The following is a 19,967-nucleotide window of genomic DNA, read 5'->3' as shown; positions in this document are numbered from 1 at the left end:
TTTTCCGAATTGTCCGAAATCTCTGTGCATTCAATAAAAATTAAAACAATACCAAAAAAATCGGAAGGTTAAAAAAATATATCATACCCTATAAAATTTAGAAAAAATATAGAAATATTTTTTCTGAGCACTGAGCCCACAGGCAATCCTAAAACTTGATGACCAATTTCAGCAATTATTTCGTCTGCTGCATACGGCAAGTTTGTTGTTTAATTTTTGACAGTTTTTAACACCTCACATTATAAACAATTTTCTGGGTAACTAATCCGCCTACTGCGCAGGCCATTGATAATTTCTTCTTCTCTTGTCGATGCATTTGGTACACTTTCACTAGGTCTAGAATGATATCGTGTATTGTTCCTATTATTCGTTAACGACATAGCCGACTACATAACTAGCTACGACCTATTGTTTGCCAATGAGCTAAAGCTGTTTAGGATTGTGGTGGACATTGCTGACGGTACAGCATTGCGTAGGGACCTGGAGTCGTTGAATAACTGATGTGTGGCAAACAATCTTCATCTGAATCCGGATAAGTGTTCTGTGATGACGTTTTGTAACAGACAGCGCCCAATAGTTTTTAACTACAGCCTGGAAACTACTCCAATTACCAGATGCACCTCTTTCAAAGACCTTGGCATTTTGTACGACACTAAACTGTCCTTTGCCTCTCATTTGCAAAGATGCAACAAGATCGCTGGGCTTTATATTTCGTAACGCTAAAGAGTTTCGGAACATTCAGGCTCTCAAAGCATTGTTTTTTAGCTATGTCAGATCCAAGCTTGAGTACTGCACGGCAATCTGGTTCCCCTTTCACGCTAAATATATAGACCAATTGGAGGGTATACAGAGAAAGTTCGTTAAATTCCTGGCATTTAAAACTGACGGAGTGTTTCCGGCGCGGGGTACTGAACAGTTGGAAAGATTTGAACTCCCGTTTTTAAAATGGCGTAGAAACTATCTAGCGGTTACCTTCCTCTGCAAAATTGTTCTGTCCAGGATTGACTGCTCGGAGCTCTTAATGCAATTACCCTTCCATGTTCCTCAAAGATCGGTCCGCAGTTCGCCGATTTTCCACATGCCTATCCCATCTACAAATTTCCTTATAAAAACCCCCTTATACAATGCTATGTATCTTTTCAATGACCGTTGCAGTGATATTGACATTTTCAACCTCTCCTATAATCAGTTACCAAACATTCTCAAAACAAAATTTTTTGTTTAGGCAATTGATATTGTATCACGCATAGGCACTAAGGTACGAGTACAAGTGTGAGCTCTTTAATTTGTTTATACATTTTGCTATATTGTATTTAAATGATGTACCATATGCTTGTCTTGTAAATGGATGTAGAATCTGTTAGACAATAAATGATTATTATTATTATTATTATTATTATTATTATAATTTTTCAAAAATGCGAACCTGTTTTATAGTGGAAACTACTGTAATTATCCGGTAATTGATGCTATCTCTGTTGAGTGTATGACACTGGAGCGTAATAGGCAAAGGTAAATGGTTATGTGATGCTTAGTATATGAGTGGAAGCACTGGACCTTCTCTGTTGGTTTTATAACCGACTAGGCCATCGCAAATAGTACGGACTATATGCGGAATAGGTTACTAAATTAAATTAATAAAATAAGAATGCAAAGGGAATCCGATAGTACAAAGAGGTAGCAATTTTTAGTATGATATCGTCTACTTAATTCCCAAACTAAAATACTATGTATGCAGATATTGGGCGAAGTATTTTAATTGCATTAACATTTTCGCTAATCGCGAATGATATTTTGTCACTGTAAGATTTGTAGGTTTTATTTGCTATGTAAACATCAATGTGCGTATATATGAATAAAAAACTATTATTACTATTTTTTATGATATAGGTCAAAAAATATTGGTTTTCTGAAAAACGGTAATAGAAATAATTGTAGCTTTTGGGATTTCGATTACATTTTTTCCGCCCTGAATAATTGGTAATTAAGATTATATAAACTGTGTGTACACAACAGACTTCAGAACTACCTAGAGAGTATTATCTAGTACTTCTTGAACATCGTATGCAGGAAGCTTTCAGAAAAAGAGTGCGGTTGGTATCAGTATTTTTTTATATAGAAGGAAATTTCGATATGACGTGGCGTTTCGCAGTACGAGAAAATTTCAAAAAAACCGGTCTAAATGGTACGCTTCCGTTATTTATTAAGTCGTTTCTTTCAAACGGAAGTTTTAAGATTAGAGTTGGTGATACTTGTTCTGTATCTAGAGTACTGGAGAAAGGCATACCATAAGGATCAACATTTACCTGGACATTATTTGCAATTGCAATAAATGATATTAGTAGAAGTACAGGTCTAGAAATAAAAAAGTGTATCTATGTAGATGCAGTGTTAAAATGTTGGAAACATAACAAATGCTTTACAGGTCTAACGTTTACAAAGGAGAAAACTAAATAAAAATTTGAAATGCACTTTTGTAGACTAAGAAAACCTCATTATGATCCAGTATTTAGAAGGGAACATCATCAAACATGTAGATACAATAAAATTTTTAGGGACTTGTTTTTGATACCACACTTCTCTGGCAAAAGCAAATTAAGAAGAACATTTTTATCATACACAAAATGGGGAGCAGATCCAAAAAAGTGTACTTCAAATCTACAAAGCCCGCATTCTGTCAAAAATTGACTATGTCGGTATCGTTTATTTATCTGCAAGATTGATTTGATTAACTGGATCATTCTCAAAATATAGGAAATAGATACTACCTGGTTGCTTTTCCAACAACCTCAGTCCAGAGTCTCTACTGTAGATCTGGATGAAACCCACAAAACCTACGAATAAAAGTAGCGACTGCAAAAGCATATCCAAAAATATGCCTACTCCACTCGAAACAGTATCTCACATCCTATTACAGTGAGAAAAAATTGAGGTTAATCTACCAAGGGAACTGATAGATGATAATGATGTTGTCACAACTTGTTACCAGTGCCATGCAGTACAATGTATTCTAGGGTTTGCTAGAGGAAAAAAATAGCGCCGCAGGCGGAAAATTTTCGGGGTGCCACGCCCTAATTATGTTTTCCCATAAAGGACATAAAAAATAGAGCGTATAGTAGGCATCAGAACCAAAAAAAAACGAAAAACTCAAAAGAAACGCATGTATTACATACAGCACAACACAATACATTATTATGTACAATGTACGTGGATATATTATAAAATTTACTTAACATATTTTAACTTTAAACTCAAACAAAATAAAAATCAAATAACAGCAAATAAATTTATTATTTATAGATTAATTCAATGCGGCGATTTGTTTTCAAAAACTCTTTCAATACGTTGTTACCAAGAAGAAAACAGCTCAGACAATTTGTTACCGAAAAAAATCAGTCCGGAGTAGTAAAACGTCTGGATTTGATGTAACAGCTCGCTTCGAAAAACATTACTAGAAATAACACCAAGGTATGAACCTACTGAATTATCTACACTCGAAGCAGTGCAGCAGCTGTTAGAGTGTATACAGGACACATATCCCTTACCTACAAACATCTCCTTAATGGCGAATCTCCTCCTAAGTGCGAAGTAAATTTGATCGTCGTTCACATAGTCCAATGTATGGTTTGCAAAGACAACAACATAATATATAACTGATTTTTGAAGGCAACTTGAAGAAGGAACAGATTAAGCACACATTGGCATATTTAAAAGTCATGAACTTATTTAACAATATATAATAAATATTATGGCTAGACGAAGAACATATGCATGTGTATGCAACAGAGATTGGACAGCTAAGATCTATAGCAGCCAATGCTGTAGATTGAAGGTATGCAAGTGGGTAAACCTGGGTTACAAAAACCTGGGAGACCCACACTCCCCTGTGCTTGCCACGCAGGCCGTCCGTAAAGATTTCACCTCCAATTCCCTCAAAAAAAAAGGTAATATATTATTATTTAGGGGATTTTCTTTGATTAACTTAATACAGGCTATTTCATTAAGGGTTATCACCGGTCATATCTCGGAAATTACTAGACGTAGAGCTTTCGGCAATATATTTACTAAAATGGGCATGAGAAATTGAAATTGAAATTGAAATACGAACAAATGGATGTTCTTTGGCAACGCATCCCGTAGGATTTTAAACTACACCTGAAATTGCAGCTTTGGATAAGTTTAAATATCGCAGTAATTGTTGAATATCATGAACCCTAGGAAAATTTTATAGTGCAGTAGGTTCGAGTTGTACTACGTAAGAAGAAATGTTTTTGCTAAGTGACTCTTTGTATAAGGTTATGTAAGTTATATTAAACTGCTAAAACTGATACAGGTCAGATAAATATTTGACAGTAATCAACATTTTTGAAGCTATATTTTGGGCAAAGAATGATGTATGTAATTAATTTCTCCAAAACTGCACAAGAAGCAGGTACATAGTAGAATGCGAGCCAGTTTCAATTTAACTCTGACGTAGCTGGCGAACCGTCAGCAAGTTTGATCTATAAACAATTGACGCAGGACGAATTCAGAAGATTTGTAAATAGTATCCTTTGTACATTAATTTAGAGAAATCAACAACTGTTGGAAATGATTTTGACTGAACAATGAATTCTCACAAGCATTTTTTAATTACTTCTTTCTGATTCAGAACGAACTATATATAACGAACCGATGAAAACATAAAAGTATACTAGGTTTAATTAACAATATTTTGCAATTGATTACTATTATAGTTGCAATCAACTAAGAAGCGAAATTTTAGCTTAAGTTGATGCGACTGCGTACCCGAACTCTATAAATCAGCGTTTGACGACGGTACAGCAAAATCACCTCAATCGAACTAACTGCGAAGTTTATAAATCCGGCTTGATTTCTGCACTCCGATCGTAATCCTCCTAATGTTTGATTCGACATTGCCTCGGATCAATCGATAATTAATAAATCATAAATTCCCAAGGAAATTGTTGAATATTAAAGCACAATTGCATAAAACTCGTTTAAATTCACGTAGCAAACGACGGGGAAAATCTAATTGTATATTAAAATTGAATATTGAATGAGGGCGATATTGATTTAGAATATGCATTTCCCGCCAACCAACGAAGGTACGTTTTTACCACTCAGAACAAAGCATTGGGGCTCTTTAATGATGGTTCTCTATCCTTTTTTATATTAATGACAAAAAAAGAAGAAGAAAATGGCAGATTCGAATGTTCCATTCAATAAATAGAGTGGGGTACGATCACTTTTAGAGGTGAACCCGCAAAAATTTTCAAAATGGTAGACCCCGTACTGATAATGAAATTAAAAATACTTTGAAATGTAAAAACTAGTTTTCAAGTTTTAACGAGTCACGTATTGTTATCAGTATGACGTCATTCTCCCTCAAATGATGTACATAAATTTCAAAGCCCAAAAGCACGATAATGATATAATATTTAGAACCTTAATACACCTTCCAATATTTTTATATTTGACACCACCAGAACAGTGATCCACAAATATTGTTACAGTCGGTTAGAGACTTTAGTTTATTTCCCCTAAATTCAGGTATACTGGTGGTCTGGAAGAGAAAGCAACCCTGGTTTGAAGATTGATTATCATTTTTTGTCAGATGTACCTACGTAAAGTTTTTTGCTACAATTTGCTTTTATAAACCTACTCAAAAAGCGTCTGTAAGCTGTATACGGTATACATTTCGAACAGTCGTTAGTAGTTTACATGGGGTAGTTTTAAACAAAAGTCAGCCTAACAGCTATTTTAGAATGAACGAATTTAATCAGATATGACTGAAAAATCCACAGACAGACCAGCCTCCAAAAACGAAAGATTATGGACAACAGCTAAGACTGTTGTCCACAACACCCACCATTTTTTAAATTGCAATTTAACTTGGGGTTTCGATAGTAAGGTTGTATTTTACTAGTCAATTGTACTAGTCGATAGTTGTATTACATCAGTCCAATCCGGGGTTATAATATGATAATTATAAATACTTCATAAAAATTGCGGAACTAATGAGTTGAAATGTTTAACAATGAAAAAATGAGAATTTTAAGGCTCTAATGAGCAACTAAAACAACGAATCTAGTTAATATTAAATCAGAACCTGCATTAAATACTACCTGTCACTGGCCTTATATTTGTGGCAGGCATAAAGCCTCTTTACGAATTTAATAATTTGCACCTTTGATCCGTAATTATTTTGTTCTGTTTTGTATTAAATATCTAGACAAATGACATCTCTACGACAAACAAATGAACACCTCAAATCGAACAATTCTGTAATGTTGTTTATTGCACTCTTATCATATTCCCATTAGCATAGTTATCTTCAATACACTCTTGTCGTGGAAAATCTAGAAATTGAAGTTTACGATAAGGGTATAATTACCGCTTAACTATCACTCTCGCTTTAATGGCATTTTCTCGTAAATTAAAAATCCGGTAAGTACTTTTACGTAAAAAAATTAATCAACTCAATAGTTGCAGGATATATTTGTTTGTTTAAAACACTTCGAAAACACTTCGAACCCAGTGTTCGAAGCATTGAAGATGCCAAGTGAGATTTTGGCGAAACGTCTGCAGGATTCCAGTCGGATGCAAGATTTGCAGGATTCCAGTCGGAGTTCAACGAGCGAACGGATGATATACCGGAATATAGTGTCATATATATATATATATATATATATATATATATATATATATATATATATATATATATATATATATATATATATATATATATATATATATATATATATATATATATATATATATATATATATATATATATATATATATATATAGATATATATATATATATATATATATATATATATATATATATATATATATATATTTTTTTTCCATCCGTGAATCAATACGTGAGAATATCATACACCTTTACGGGAAGGAGACCTTTACAGCCACCAAGTGTTATGAAAAACTAAGACAAAGGAGGGTTATTTCGCAGTGCAATTTGAATTTTCTTAAAAGCTGCCGCAACCAGAACTTGCTGCCAACATTTACAAGGTTGTCTTATAACACACGCACCAGAAAGACGCAAGCTATCCTGGACAAAACTAGCAAGGCCCTACTCCAAGACCAGATCAGGCGGACCCGGTACGAAATTAGTGAAACTGAGCTACAACTTTTCAGACTCCACCTGAAACTGAGCAACAAGATCCATCAGTTGCTGTGGGACCGCATAGAATTATTAACATCATGGCGCACTGAGAAAGACAAGGACATCACGTCAAAAAAACTGTGGAAGAAATTAGAAATCCTTCAGTCAAATTCCAAAAAATCAGGACAAGTGCCAAATACAAACCGAAGCAGTACAGTTCAAAATATTTCAGCATACCATCTTTCCGATACAGAAGTCAGCGTACTGAATAAAGGATTTAACTACGCAATAGCTCCAAAAAGAGTACCCGTCGAAGAGATCGTTTCCAACGTCGAAGCAAGTCTCTATATATATATATATATATATATATATATATATATATATATATATATATATATATATATATATATATATATATATATATATATATATATATATAGATATATATATATATATATATATATATATATATATATATATATATATATTTTTTTTTTTTCCATCCGTGAATCAATACGTGAGAATATCATACACCTTTACGGGAAGGAGACCTTTACAGCCACCAAGTGTTATGAAAAACTAAGACAAAGGAGGGTTATTTCGCAGTGCAATTTGAATTTTCTTAAAAGCTGCCGCAACCAGAACTTGCTGCCAACATTTACAAGGTTGTCTTATAACACACGCACCAGAAAGACGCAAGCTATCCTGGACAAAACTAGCAAGGCCCTACTCCAAGACCAGATCAGGCGGACCCGGTACGAAATTAGTGAAACTGAGCTACAACTTTTCAGACTCCACCTGAAACTGAGCAACAAGATCCATCAGTTGCTGTGGGACCGCATAGAATTATTAACATCATGGCGCACTGAGAAAGACAAGGACATCACGTCAAAAAAACTGTGGAAGAAATTAGAAATCCTTCAGTCAAATTCCAAAAAATCAGGACAAGTGCCAAATACAAACCGAAGCAGTACAGTTCAAAATATTTCAGCATACCATCTTTCCGATACAGAAGTCAGCGTACTGAATAAAGGATTTAACTACGCAATAGCTCCAAAAAGAGTACCCGTCGAAGAGATCGTTTCCAACGTCGAAGCAAGTCTCTCCACCATAGACGAACAAGATGCGGAGTTAATTAGGCAAGATGTCGCCAGAGTCTTAAGACAGTCAAAACCACCGCAACCAAACTTAAGCAGAGAAGAAATGCAAGCCTTAAGGAATCTAAACAAAAACGAAAACATTCTAATAATGCCAGCAGACAAAGGAAATGCCACTGTCGCCATGAATACGTCGGATTATAATGCAAAATTGGAGGATATTTTGAACGACCCAATATACAAACTAGTCACCAGAGATCCCACGACATATTTGGAAAAAACAACTAAGTCCAAAATTCTCGATTCATCAATAAACGAGGATACAAAGAAGAAACTTATTCCGAGGGAAAAATCGAGTCGTTGCCCAAAATTCTACGGGCTCCCAAAGATCCATAAGGACGGGGTTCCCCTGCGTCCAATCGTAAGCGCCTTTAACTCACCATTATGCAAGCTGGAAAAACATCTGGCCAGTGCACTTCAGCCTATAGTGGAAAAGGCAGATTCCTATGTTAAAAACTCAGAACATTTCACTCAGATTTTAGGTTCTCTCAGGATGGACAAGGGCGACATTATGGCAAGTTTCGATGTCAAATCCCTCTACCCGAGTATTCCAGTAGAAGAGGCACTCTTGCTTATAGAAGAAAACGAAGATCTTCCGCCATACATAATGGATCTGTCAAGACATTGCCTGAAAAACGCTTACTTTATGCACAACGGGAAAATTTACCGACAAATAGATGGAGCAGCAATGGGATCATCTCTCTCACCTGTGATTGCCAACCTCTTCATGATTTACTTCGAAAAGAAAGCAATAGAGAAGGCAAATCTGAAGTCAAAACTATGGACAAGATACGTTGATGACGTATTTGTTGTATGGCCTTTTGGCAAGGAGGAGCTTTTGAAATTCCTAGATCATCTGAATCTGAAAACAAAAAAATTACTCTGGAAAACCAAGGAGTATACAGTGTAGCATGCGGATCGTGCAGCCTGACGTATGTGGGACAGACCAACAGAAGGATTTCAGCCAGGCTCGAAGAACATCGTTTAGCCATAAGAAACAAACAAACAACATCTGCTTTGTTTCAGCACCAACATCAGACAGGGCATAAAATTGATTTCGGCACTTGCAAACAAATAGCTAATATTCCTGATTTTAGGACTAGGATTATACGAGAGGCCATCGAAATAGAAAAGTCCGGACACCTCAATACGAGAGACGACGCTCTGCATTTATCCAACACGTGGAGAACGATAATCAAACAGCAGAGCGATGCGCAGCAGCCAACGGGGACATCGCAACTACGATCGGGCGAAATTAACAACGCGACAATTCAGGGGGCGGAGCCACCTCCCCCCACGCACAAGCAGCACCGTTACCATCTCCGGCGCAGAGTATAAATACCGCACGCACCGCCGATAACCTCCCAGTGTTCGAAGTGTTTTCGGAGCGCGAGCATTGAAGATGCCAAGTGAGATTTTGGCGAAACGTCTGCAGGATTCCAGTCGGATGCAAGATTTGCAGGATTCCAGTCGGATGCAGGATTCCAGTCGGAGTTCAACGAGCGAACGGATGATATCCCGGAATATAGTGTCATCATATTTTTCCATCCGTGAATCAATACGTGAGAATATATATATATATATATATATATATATATATATATATATATATATATATATATATATATATATATATATATATATATATATATATATATATATATATATATATATATATATATATATATATATATATATATATATATATATATATATATATATATATATATATATATATATATATATATATATATATATATATATATATATATATATATATATATATATATATATATATATATATATATATATATATATATATCAAAATACATAAGTGTATCTACTTACGTAATACCTTATTCCTTATTCAAGTAGGTGTAAACGTATGTATGTATGCAACATGTGCAAAAAGAAAGGTTAAGCATAATTACACAACTTTTTTTTTTCCATGGAATGCTATGAATATATTTTTAAAAATTATAATTATTTGTTTGATGTTAAGTATTTATTTTATAACATAGCATACGAAATTTGGAGTGGTTTTTAAGATAAATAACTTTTCCGATTTTTGGCGTAAAAACAAATCTTTGGAAAACTGTGTTTTTTTTACACTTGAAAACTAAAATCAGGAAATGGTTTATATTTAATGCTTTGACCTATCTATCGCGAAAATATGGTATACATATATTATAGTCATCAGACATCAATGTCAACTTTGACGAAAATATCCTGAAAGGCACATAACCACAACCGGCATCGACTGTTATAAAGAAACGACATTTTTTTTTCATAATTTTTTGTGTATTTTCCAGTTGGCATAGATTAAACAAAAATAAAAGAAAAGTAATGAGCCAGCTGTAGCGTGGGTTGACCAACTCCAGAAACAGCATTGCCTCAAAGTTTAAAAAATAAACTAGAATTAGATGTTCGATTATTAGCACTCATTTTAATGGCCGCATAACTTTGAGAGTATACTTTTGATAATAGGAATTCACAGTGTAATTTCCAGATTTGCTTCAATATACAGACTCATCTCAATGAAGTGTTCGTCATTAGTCACATTTTTATAAGTAGAGATACAAAGTCGGTTAAATTAGCAAACTAGAAGCATTTTTTCCACTGATTACAATCGTGAAAATGGAACGCGCTGTATATTTTTTTCTTTAACGTTCGTAAATCACCAAGAGAACAAAAAAGATCATATGTAATATTGATATAAAATTGAAAATAACCGATTTATTAGTTATTAGTTATTTTAAGAGGTTTTCAAAAACCGCACCTGGTACTTCAATACATTTTTGAGCACGTTTTTCTATTCTATTTGGTATTGTTCTACCATCAACCTGGTTATTTTTTCTCTTGGTACAGCCTTTAAAACGTCAACGTGATGGTAATTTTCCTTATAAATTTCGTCCTTTAACTAACCACACAACTAGAAATCAAATGAGGTTATGAGGTGATCTAGGAGACCAAGGAATAGGTCCATTTTTTGTTGAAAATGGTTGTAAAAAATTGATGAGCTGTTGTTGGAAATGGATGAATAGAGCCAAACCCTCCAAAATTTTAGTAATAATTTCAAGCAAACGTTAAAGCTGAAACGAACTTGTCTTTGAGAGACCTATCCAACAAAAAAAATTATCAAAATCAAACACAAACGATATTTGAAACTATTGTAAAAATTGATATAGTTGAGTTCTACTCCTGAATAAGAACTCATTGCCAATTTATTTATTTTTTTTAGATCCCTAATAGAACTTCTGTCTACCCTCTCTTTTGTTAAATAATGTCAGTTTGCCATATCTTTAAGTTGGAACAATAAGCGAAACAAGGTTTTAGTGTATTTTTCAGAGATATATCCAACAAATAAAAATCAAAATCGAACCATAAACAAATATTTTACAAGGGTGTACAGTCTTAAGTGGGAAACACTGTATATGCATGAACTATAAAGTATTTTAGAGATTTTAATCAAGGCCCGAGTATTTGGTTGGTCTTTACCTATACATTACTACCCCAGCTCCAAAATCTTGTACTTACGAAACTCTTCGCAAATAAGAGCCTGGGAATTAGTATTGCTGTACGGGAATATCTTTCTTGTGAAAAAACAACCTCTCTATTGACTACCTTTCCATATTTCGTAAACGCGTATCGGAAAATTCACGCTATCACTCCGCGCTTCCATTCCGAATTCGCGGTAAGATTATGGGAACGCGATTTTACCGTATCTTATAATACCTATATCAAATATTCACGACAAATTGCGCGTACCCTTTTCGCGTGTATTCGCCGATCTGTTTCGGATATTCGTAGGAAATTCAAGCCGTCGCGTCGCTCGGAACGAATAAATTGCCTCTACATAAATTACATTTTAAAATTCAGAAGTATCCCATTCTCCTGTCGAACGTTAAATAAATATACGGGGTGATTCACGGCGAATGGCCAGTTAGATGTTAGATATTGGATAAGGATCGTGCCGAAAATTTGTACACCGTGTGCCAAATAAAAAAAAACAAGTTTAATACATAAGTTTATTGGATTCTCCTCAAGATTTAAAATATTACAATTTTGTTGATACAGAGTGTCCCAAAAGTGTCGGTCTCTGTTATTTTAAATGGAACATCCTGTATATTTCGGCATTTTTGGAATCCTTGGTCAAAATAAAGAAATAAGAAATTCTTATTCGAACTTTGCATAGTTTAGGCAGAAACTGAGGTTATGTGTTTTTTTTTTCATATTTTGATTGTCCCAAATAAAATTGTGTTGTTACGCTATTGATCAAGGTATTGCAACCAAAAATTTAACCACAGACCAAGGAGATGATCCACTATTCAATCAGTTTGACACATGGGCCTCAGCTTATACAAGCTGTCCCAAATATGTGGTCCCGTTTTGGCGAATTCAATTAACAATTTGCAATTGTAATTTGTAATTTTTAGTATACGAGAGGAAGCAGGCGAAATACTGAGGAAACTACAGCAACGTAACAGCGATAATCGAATTGGGTATCCAATTATAATATATCACAGTAATCCAATGTTCACCAGTAAATTACCATTATTTACTGTGGAACACAAACGAAACAAATTATTTAAAGACATTTTTGCATAAAAAATTATATAACATTTAATTTTTTTACACATCGTGCAAGTGACTTCAAAGTACAAAATTATATCTTAGAAATTGCTACGTTTTTGAGACACAAGTATTCTAAATACTAATTGAAGTTTTTATTTGTATTAGATTTAAATATTGCTATGAGCTTTCTTTAGTAATTGAGTTTTGCATACAAATAACAAATATAATCAAACTTAAGCCTTATATTTTTTTCTTTAAAAGCACGCAACACCATCAATTATGGTGTACTCAGTTGCCAAACGAGCAGAACTTCTCATCCAACTTCCATCTTTATAAGATTCGAGTAGTTCTTATCCTAAAAAACCTTATCTTTTGCTGATGTAATAAAAGAAACTTCGACTCACCATCTGGCTCAATACAAAAATATTTTATATTGTTTCTAAGGGTATTCGCGACCCCTTGTATTATCTGCCACAACTTCTGCGTGGGATTAACTTCTTCAGCATATGCCAAATCCTTCAAGTATGACCATATTGAGAAGGGTGACTAAAGAAATTCACTTCGACCCCATCATGCATACAAATTTTCCTTTAGGGCGATTATTACATCTTCTAGAAGTACGGTTTTCTATTTTTATATTATTTATAATTATACTTTAAAAACCTTTTCAATTAATAAAAAAATCTGAATAAAATTGAAACTTTCAACGTATTCATAATATTTTGGTATCAAACTCTTGACTGGAGAAGAGGAGAAGATTAAAACCCCAAGTAAAACTCCAGTTTTAATCTTCTCCTGAAGATTACGTAAAATTGAGTTTCGGTTTGTGGTAAAACGCGTTATTGTGTGATAATATTTTGCCCATTCTCTTCTTCTTGGCCATATGTACTTTCTCCATGCCCAAGTGACATCGAATGTTTGACAGATAAATAAATAATCACATACCTACCTAGAAAAGTTATCTGAATTCGGCTCGATTTATAGACAAAACGATCGGAATTATGGCAATCACGGCCGCGACGTCACGCAGTCTTTTGTAAAATACTCGGCCGTAGGTAAATAAGCGTTATTTGATTATCTGATCCGCTGACCAATTTATTTAGAGCGATGCGAATTTCCGATGATGGCCAGTGTAAACTTTGCGCACAATGCGTGAGAGAATTGTAAACTTGCAATAATAAATTGCCGCGATGAAACCGAGCGATGATTTTTAAATGAACGCGTTATCGAAAACATCGGAGTTAATCGGAGAATATAGATACGCTTAAACCAAACGGTTAGTGTAAATTTTGAACGCCACGAGGTCGGTAAAATGTGGCCCGGTTTGGTTAACTTCTGTTATGAAATTTCCTATGAGATTTACAGTTGTTTAAATATATTTATGATAAAATGATGATTTATGGACTTCTTACCTAGTTACGCCAAAACATAAAACCACATTCGTTGAACGAGTATAGTGTACAGAGATAGAGCGATACGGTTTTCACAATACTGTGCTAGATTCTAGAAATAGAAAATTATAAATATAAATTTATACCAAGTTAGTAAACAATATCGGAACGCTTAAATATCTCCAAAACTGCCTAAGCTGAAACAAAAAAAATCAATACCTAGAAGTTTTTGAACATGCAGAACTTAAAAGTACTAACAGCAGTGTTGTCAGATTTACCACCAAATTCATCATTCAAATCAGCGAAAGGCTACCATAATTATAAATATTTTTTCAAAGTTGCGCAATTCATATTTTTGTTTAAATCTCGGATTTAAACTTTTATAGAATTTTCACGTTCAGTAATATTTATTTTGTTCTCAATCTTTTGCGATATTTTAGCACGGTTTGAAAATTTGCGGTATTTTATTTGTAGCAATGGATATACCTCAAAAAATTTTAAGTTTAAGTATAGGAAATTGATCGAACATTAGCAAGTATAAAATGGAGGATGTTCCATTTGAATTTTTTAGAAATATTAATATTTTTCATTTTGACTCACCCTATATAAACGATTAGAACTAACTTCACGACATGTATAGGATAAATGACTGTACACTTTAAAAAAATCGTTGGCATAATAAAATTGCAGCTGTCAGAAGCGGCGACAAAAATATAGGGCATTAAACACACGCTATTTTTTATGAAAAAACGGCCATAAATCCGAAAATATTCAGTAACATAACAACTTAAGTATAACAGTGAGTATATAGTTAAACCCACAATATACAGATGAATTACCCTGTATATTTTAAATTATATAGATACATTAATTTGACACACTATTTGGACACTACCCATTTTTTTTAAATTTACTTCTATAATTTTCTTTCACATAAGATATTATCATTATTATCGTCATTATAAGAAAATCACACTCCAGAATAAAAAATAGGAAACAATAAATGAACTGTTCAACTTAATTCAGCTTTCGATATTTTTCGCATACTTTGCATATTCTCCTTTTTAAAAATTTATTATAGATTAGTAGGGAGGCAAATCGCATATTTATTTTTTGAAATTTTCCTCATTTTTTAAAACAAATCTGCATGGTGCCTCATATACCTTTGCTTGAATGTCAAAAATGTCTGGCAGCTGGTGTAAATCTGTTAGAGAAACTTTTTAAGTTGACTTTTTTTGTATTTTATTCGTATTTGTTGTAATAGAATAGAATATAAATAATACGATGTTAACTGGGACAAAATAAAAATAAAAAATAGCCATGTTCTTTAAATTCAAAATTTTCAGAACATACCGTGTGGCAACGAAACTACCGTCCACAAGAGCATTTCAAAAGATGAAGATAAAAACATGCAATTTGGTAAGTCGTTAGGATTAAATATTGTGACCATTTGTAGCATAAAAGCAATTGAATGTCGGAAATAACCACAACTTTGTCATTTTAAATGCATCATCTTGTATATTCTTGATTTTTCAACTCGCTAAACAATTCAAAACAACTTTTGCAGGAGTTCATGGGTGTTGAGTTTATCATAATTGGATGCAGGGTAAAAAAAAGTAGGTCTTGTAAGTTAAACTGTTTTCATGCGGTAACTGATCAAAGTTTGAAAAGTGAATTCGCAATAGCTATTTTTTTTTAATGCCGACAAATTTAGTTTTTGATGTTTTATTTGAATTTGAATTGATTTGGATTAAAATTGGATCATAAATTTGAACGAGAGAGGGGGGGGGGGAGAGAAGGAGAGAGATGGAGGGACAGAAATGGATGGAGAGAGAGAGATAGAGAGAGGGGGGGGGGAGGGAGGGAGGGAGAGAGGAGTGGGAGGGAGAGAAGGAGAGTGAGAGGGAGAGAGAGAGAGAGAGAGAGTGAGAGAGAGAGAGAGAGAGAGAGAGAGAGAGAGAGAGAGAGAGAGAGAGAGAGAGAGAGAGAGAGATTCTACAGAAAAACCAAAGTTAATTTTGTTTTATATCTACATAGAAATCAAAAATGTATATCATCCCTTTTTTGACAGTTCGGAAACGTAAAGTAATTTTAATGTTTTAGTACTTTTCCATGTACGTATTGGCCAAGTTAGGATGTCTGAATACTACACCTTACCCTACACACATTTAGATATGCGAAGATATTCTTTTATGCAGATTTGCGTAGCCGAGGTAGCTCCGGCTTCAGTATCATGATAATTAAATTGAATAGATTAACCGCTTCGACTGTGCAAATAACATTTTCGTAGCCGGGTAAAGCACCGCTGTGTTGGAACGACATATTAAGGAAGCGGGTTGGGAATATTTAAAGATCGGCAAAGGTTTCCCTATTTTCTGCATAACAAATTTGAAGTGTGTTTCTTTTGTGCATAAATTATGGAATAAACAAATTCTGATAATTTATTTTATGGCCAATGTCAAAAACGCATTTATATCGAGTGGTCTACAGTAGAAGTATCTGTCTAAATTATTTTGAAGCATGTAATGTTACCAACTCTACAAGAATACTTATAGTTCTTCCTTATTTAAAAACTAAGGCAAATAACAAGCTGAAAAAACTATCGCTTTATTTCAGTAGAATCTGAAATTAAAACATATGGAGGATGCCATTTAAATTAGCAAAATGTAACAGTGATGTAGAAACTGCAGAGCTACAAAACTATTGCAGTGCAAGAACAATAATCCTGAAGATAAATGCAGGTTAAAAAGGAAGAAACGAAAATGTCAAGCCAGTACAGGCTTTGCACAAAGTTGAAACCATATACATACCGGAATATTTTTAAAAGTTCACATGTTTCCATTTTTTTAAACAGGTGTAATGGTTAAAGTTACTTTATCGAAAAAAATCTCTTAAAAAAAAATTTTTTGTCGATAAATTTTTGTCCAGAGATTAATTTTGGACCACTCCAAACTGATATAACTTTTCAAATTGATAATATGGAAGCCTTGAAGGCTGTTTTCATCTAGAAACTATATAAGTACTAGATACATAGAGGTCTTGTGTGCTAATACTTAAATTTACCATGGTCTAAGCTAACCTATATGCTTACATTATAAACAAATAGCCAAACGTTTCTCAGTTGTTTAAAGATAAATAAAAAAAAGTAAAAGAATATTTTACAAATCTTGTCTGATGTAGGCAACTTTTTAAACGATTTCAACTTTATTGTAGTAGCTGTAGACCTAGTAGTGCTCTAGATCATAGGCATCATGGTAAATGGTGTAGATAGTTCATAAAGATTTTTTACGAATTATGTATTAGGTATATGGTTACATCCCACAATATTTTACATTGTTCATTATGCAAAATTGACATCCCCACTTAGGCTGCGATTGTCAGTGCACGGTTGCAGTGGATTTGCAGTTAACTGTTGTTTCATTCCTAAAATTGAGGCTAAAACCCATCGTCAATAACCAAAACTATGCACTGACAAACCTTCTTAAAAAATTGTTTAATGGTTTGATGAGGATTGGATGAAATAAAATTTCTTCCTACGATCCAGTGATAACATTGTACTCAGATAACGCAACCAATTATACGCTTGTGTATTGTGCTCACCTGTGAAGAAATTAATTTCTTTTATACTCTGATCTGGTGATCCATTCTGTCCATTCAGTCAATTTTGCTAGCCATCGTAGAAAACAGTTTTCGTAGTTCCAAGCTACCAATAAATTACAATACCGTTAATCTAATTTTTCATTCAACACCTTGTCCCTGATGTCCTTAGGGTAAAGTGTAGTATTAAAGGTAAAGAAGAAGTCCATTTTCCCAATCAATCAATTTTGTTAACCATTGTATAAAAAATTATTCGTGATTCCGAATAACCAATAAATTAAAATACCGTTGATCTTTGGATAGAAGTATTCGAACCTGAAGAATATTTAAATTTATATTTTAATATATTTGTGGTGCATTCAACACCTTACCCCTGATGTACTTAGGGTAAGGTGTAGTGTTACAGGCAAAGAAAAAGAAGTGGGACACTGTTGAGGCTACGTGCTGTTGAGTTTATTGTTTATTGTTTAAACATAAACACTCCTTGTTTATTTATGTGCAAGTACGGGGCTGTCTTATGACACAAATAAAATACGTCTGGGAAATTATGTGGTATACAAGAGACATATTCTAAGTACAGTAAGATTATAATCTTTAATCTTTAGTCATTATCACAAAACCAAAATGCAAGTAGCAGAAGATTAGATTCTGATGAACTTCAATCTCAAATTAGTGTTGCATTGAATTTGGCAACTTCAACAATAAGAATTCTTAGGAATAAAGAAAAAATATTGTCATACGCAACTGCAACTACATCAAGCTCTCTATCATACCCTCTCTATTATGGAGGCAATGGAAAAACGACTGTCTATATGGATTAACGACGAAATTGAAAGTAATATAATTACACTGAGACCGACGCAAGTGACAAAGGTGGAACAGCGACATTCAAAACAATAATTGAACGAGGAAACTATGGTTTTTAATATTGATGACACATTGGCGAACATTTAAGCAGATGTTAAGATTATTTTGGAAAAACTAAAACATCACGAATCAATGCTGTAGAAAACGTAAACCATTCTTGGAATGAGATAACAGAAAATTCTTTGGCCAGATTTAAGTAAGAGCGAAGACGTTGGGACTCTCTGTCGATATTTTGCTTTAGGTGAGGTAAATGTGGAAGACGTCGAACAAATAGTTCAAGAAACATGATGAGTTCAAAGAATTAACTGAGCAAGAAGAAAACAATAATATTGATGGTAGCGATTTCCAAGAACAGTAAAAAACTTTCATTGACGTTTGTAAAAAGAAGTTTGACCCCTTTAACTGAAATTATGAACAAGTTTGTTGAAAACGATCCAAATTTTGACAGGAGTTCAAACGCAAGCTACATTAGATGCTTTCTTGACAAAACGGCAGAAAATTGGAAACACAGAATTCGTTCCCTTAGAAACCCTGTTAGTTTTAGTGTCCTGTGTAAAATCATCATCGATATTTCGGTGTTTTCATTTTAAATAAAGGTCACTATAAATATTTGTCCACTGTATAAAAGTGTAAGTTTCGTTATAATTCAATTGGATATGAAAATAAATACAAACCCACATAAAAATCTGAAACTACACGAACAACCTGCGCAGTCCTCATCGTCGCTAATCGCACTGCGCAGGTCGCGAAACCATCCAACGCCAAAGCCACTTACGCTTCGTCGCGAGAGCCTCGCCGTTGATTTTCATCAGGTTAGAACAGCCGCTGCGTCGCCTCTCGTTGAATGCTTCCAAGATGCGATCTTCTTCTTCGGAAGACGAAGAAAACTGCGCATCAGACGAACATAACGAGCAACGCGACACGGAAAAGTTTCCGGAAGTACTGTCGCTAGAACTATCTCGCGTTTTCGCCATAATTTGACCGCGAACACGCGACCGATATCGGCATTGTTTTATCCGCACGCGGAAAGGAATCACAGTAACGGATTTATTCAAGCCACCGTCCAGAGCATCGTGCCAAGTATTTTTGATATTTCTGTTACACACCGGCGAAATTTGTTGCCGTTCCAGTTTTAGCGGACTTATTGGAACTGTGATCGGACGACGACGGATGTTGTTTTATGCCATGCGTCCCGCTTTCCGTAAATTAATTTAATAAATGTTGTTGCTAGAGTACCGTTTCGTTCGA

At 34.2% G+C, this 19,967-nt stretch overlaps 1 protein-coding gene across 3 annotated transcripts in view; it reads right to left on the bottom strand.

The window, feature by feature from the left end:
* LOC132707383 (adenylate cyclase type 2-like) overlaps positions 1–19,967 on the bottom strand; it is a 359,565-nt gene that overhangs the window by 294,400 nt on the left and 45,198 nt on the right. Inside the window, exon 1 of one of the 3 annotated variants that reach the window (XM_060679220.1) lies at positions 19,495–19,580. The exons of the other annotated variants lie outside the window; for them this stretch is intronic. Within the exon in view, the coding sequence (XP_060535203.1) occupies positions 19,495–19,528 (34 nt within the window). The 5' untranslated portion in view covers positions 19,529–19,580. Of the gene's footprint in view, positions 1–19,494; positions 19,581–19,967 lie in introns of those variants that run through there. 3 annotated transcript variants of the gene reach the window in all.

Source organism: Cylas formicarius, unplaced genomic scaffold (assembly GCF_029955315.1).
Source record: "Cylas formicarius isolate icCylForm1 unplaced genomic scaffold, icCylForm1.1 PGA_scaffold_9__14_contigs__length_23061073, whole genome shotgun sequence".
Lineage (NCBI taxonomy): Eukaryota > Metazoa > Arthropoda > Insecta > Coleoptera > Brentidae > Cylas > Cylas formicarius.
The sequence above is the reverse complement of the archived record's forward strand: the minus strand, read 5'-3'. Positions and strand labels throughout refer to the sequence as shown.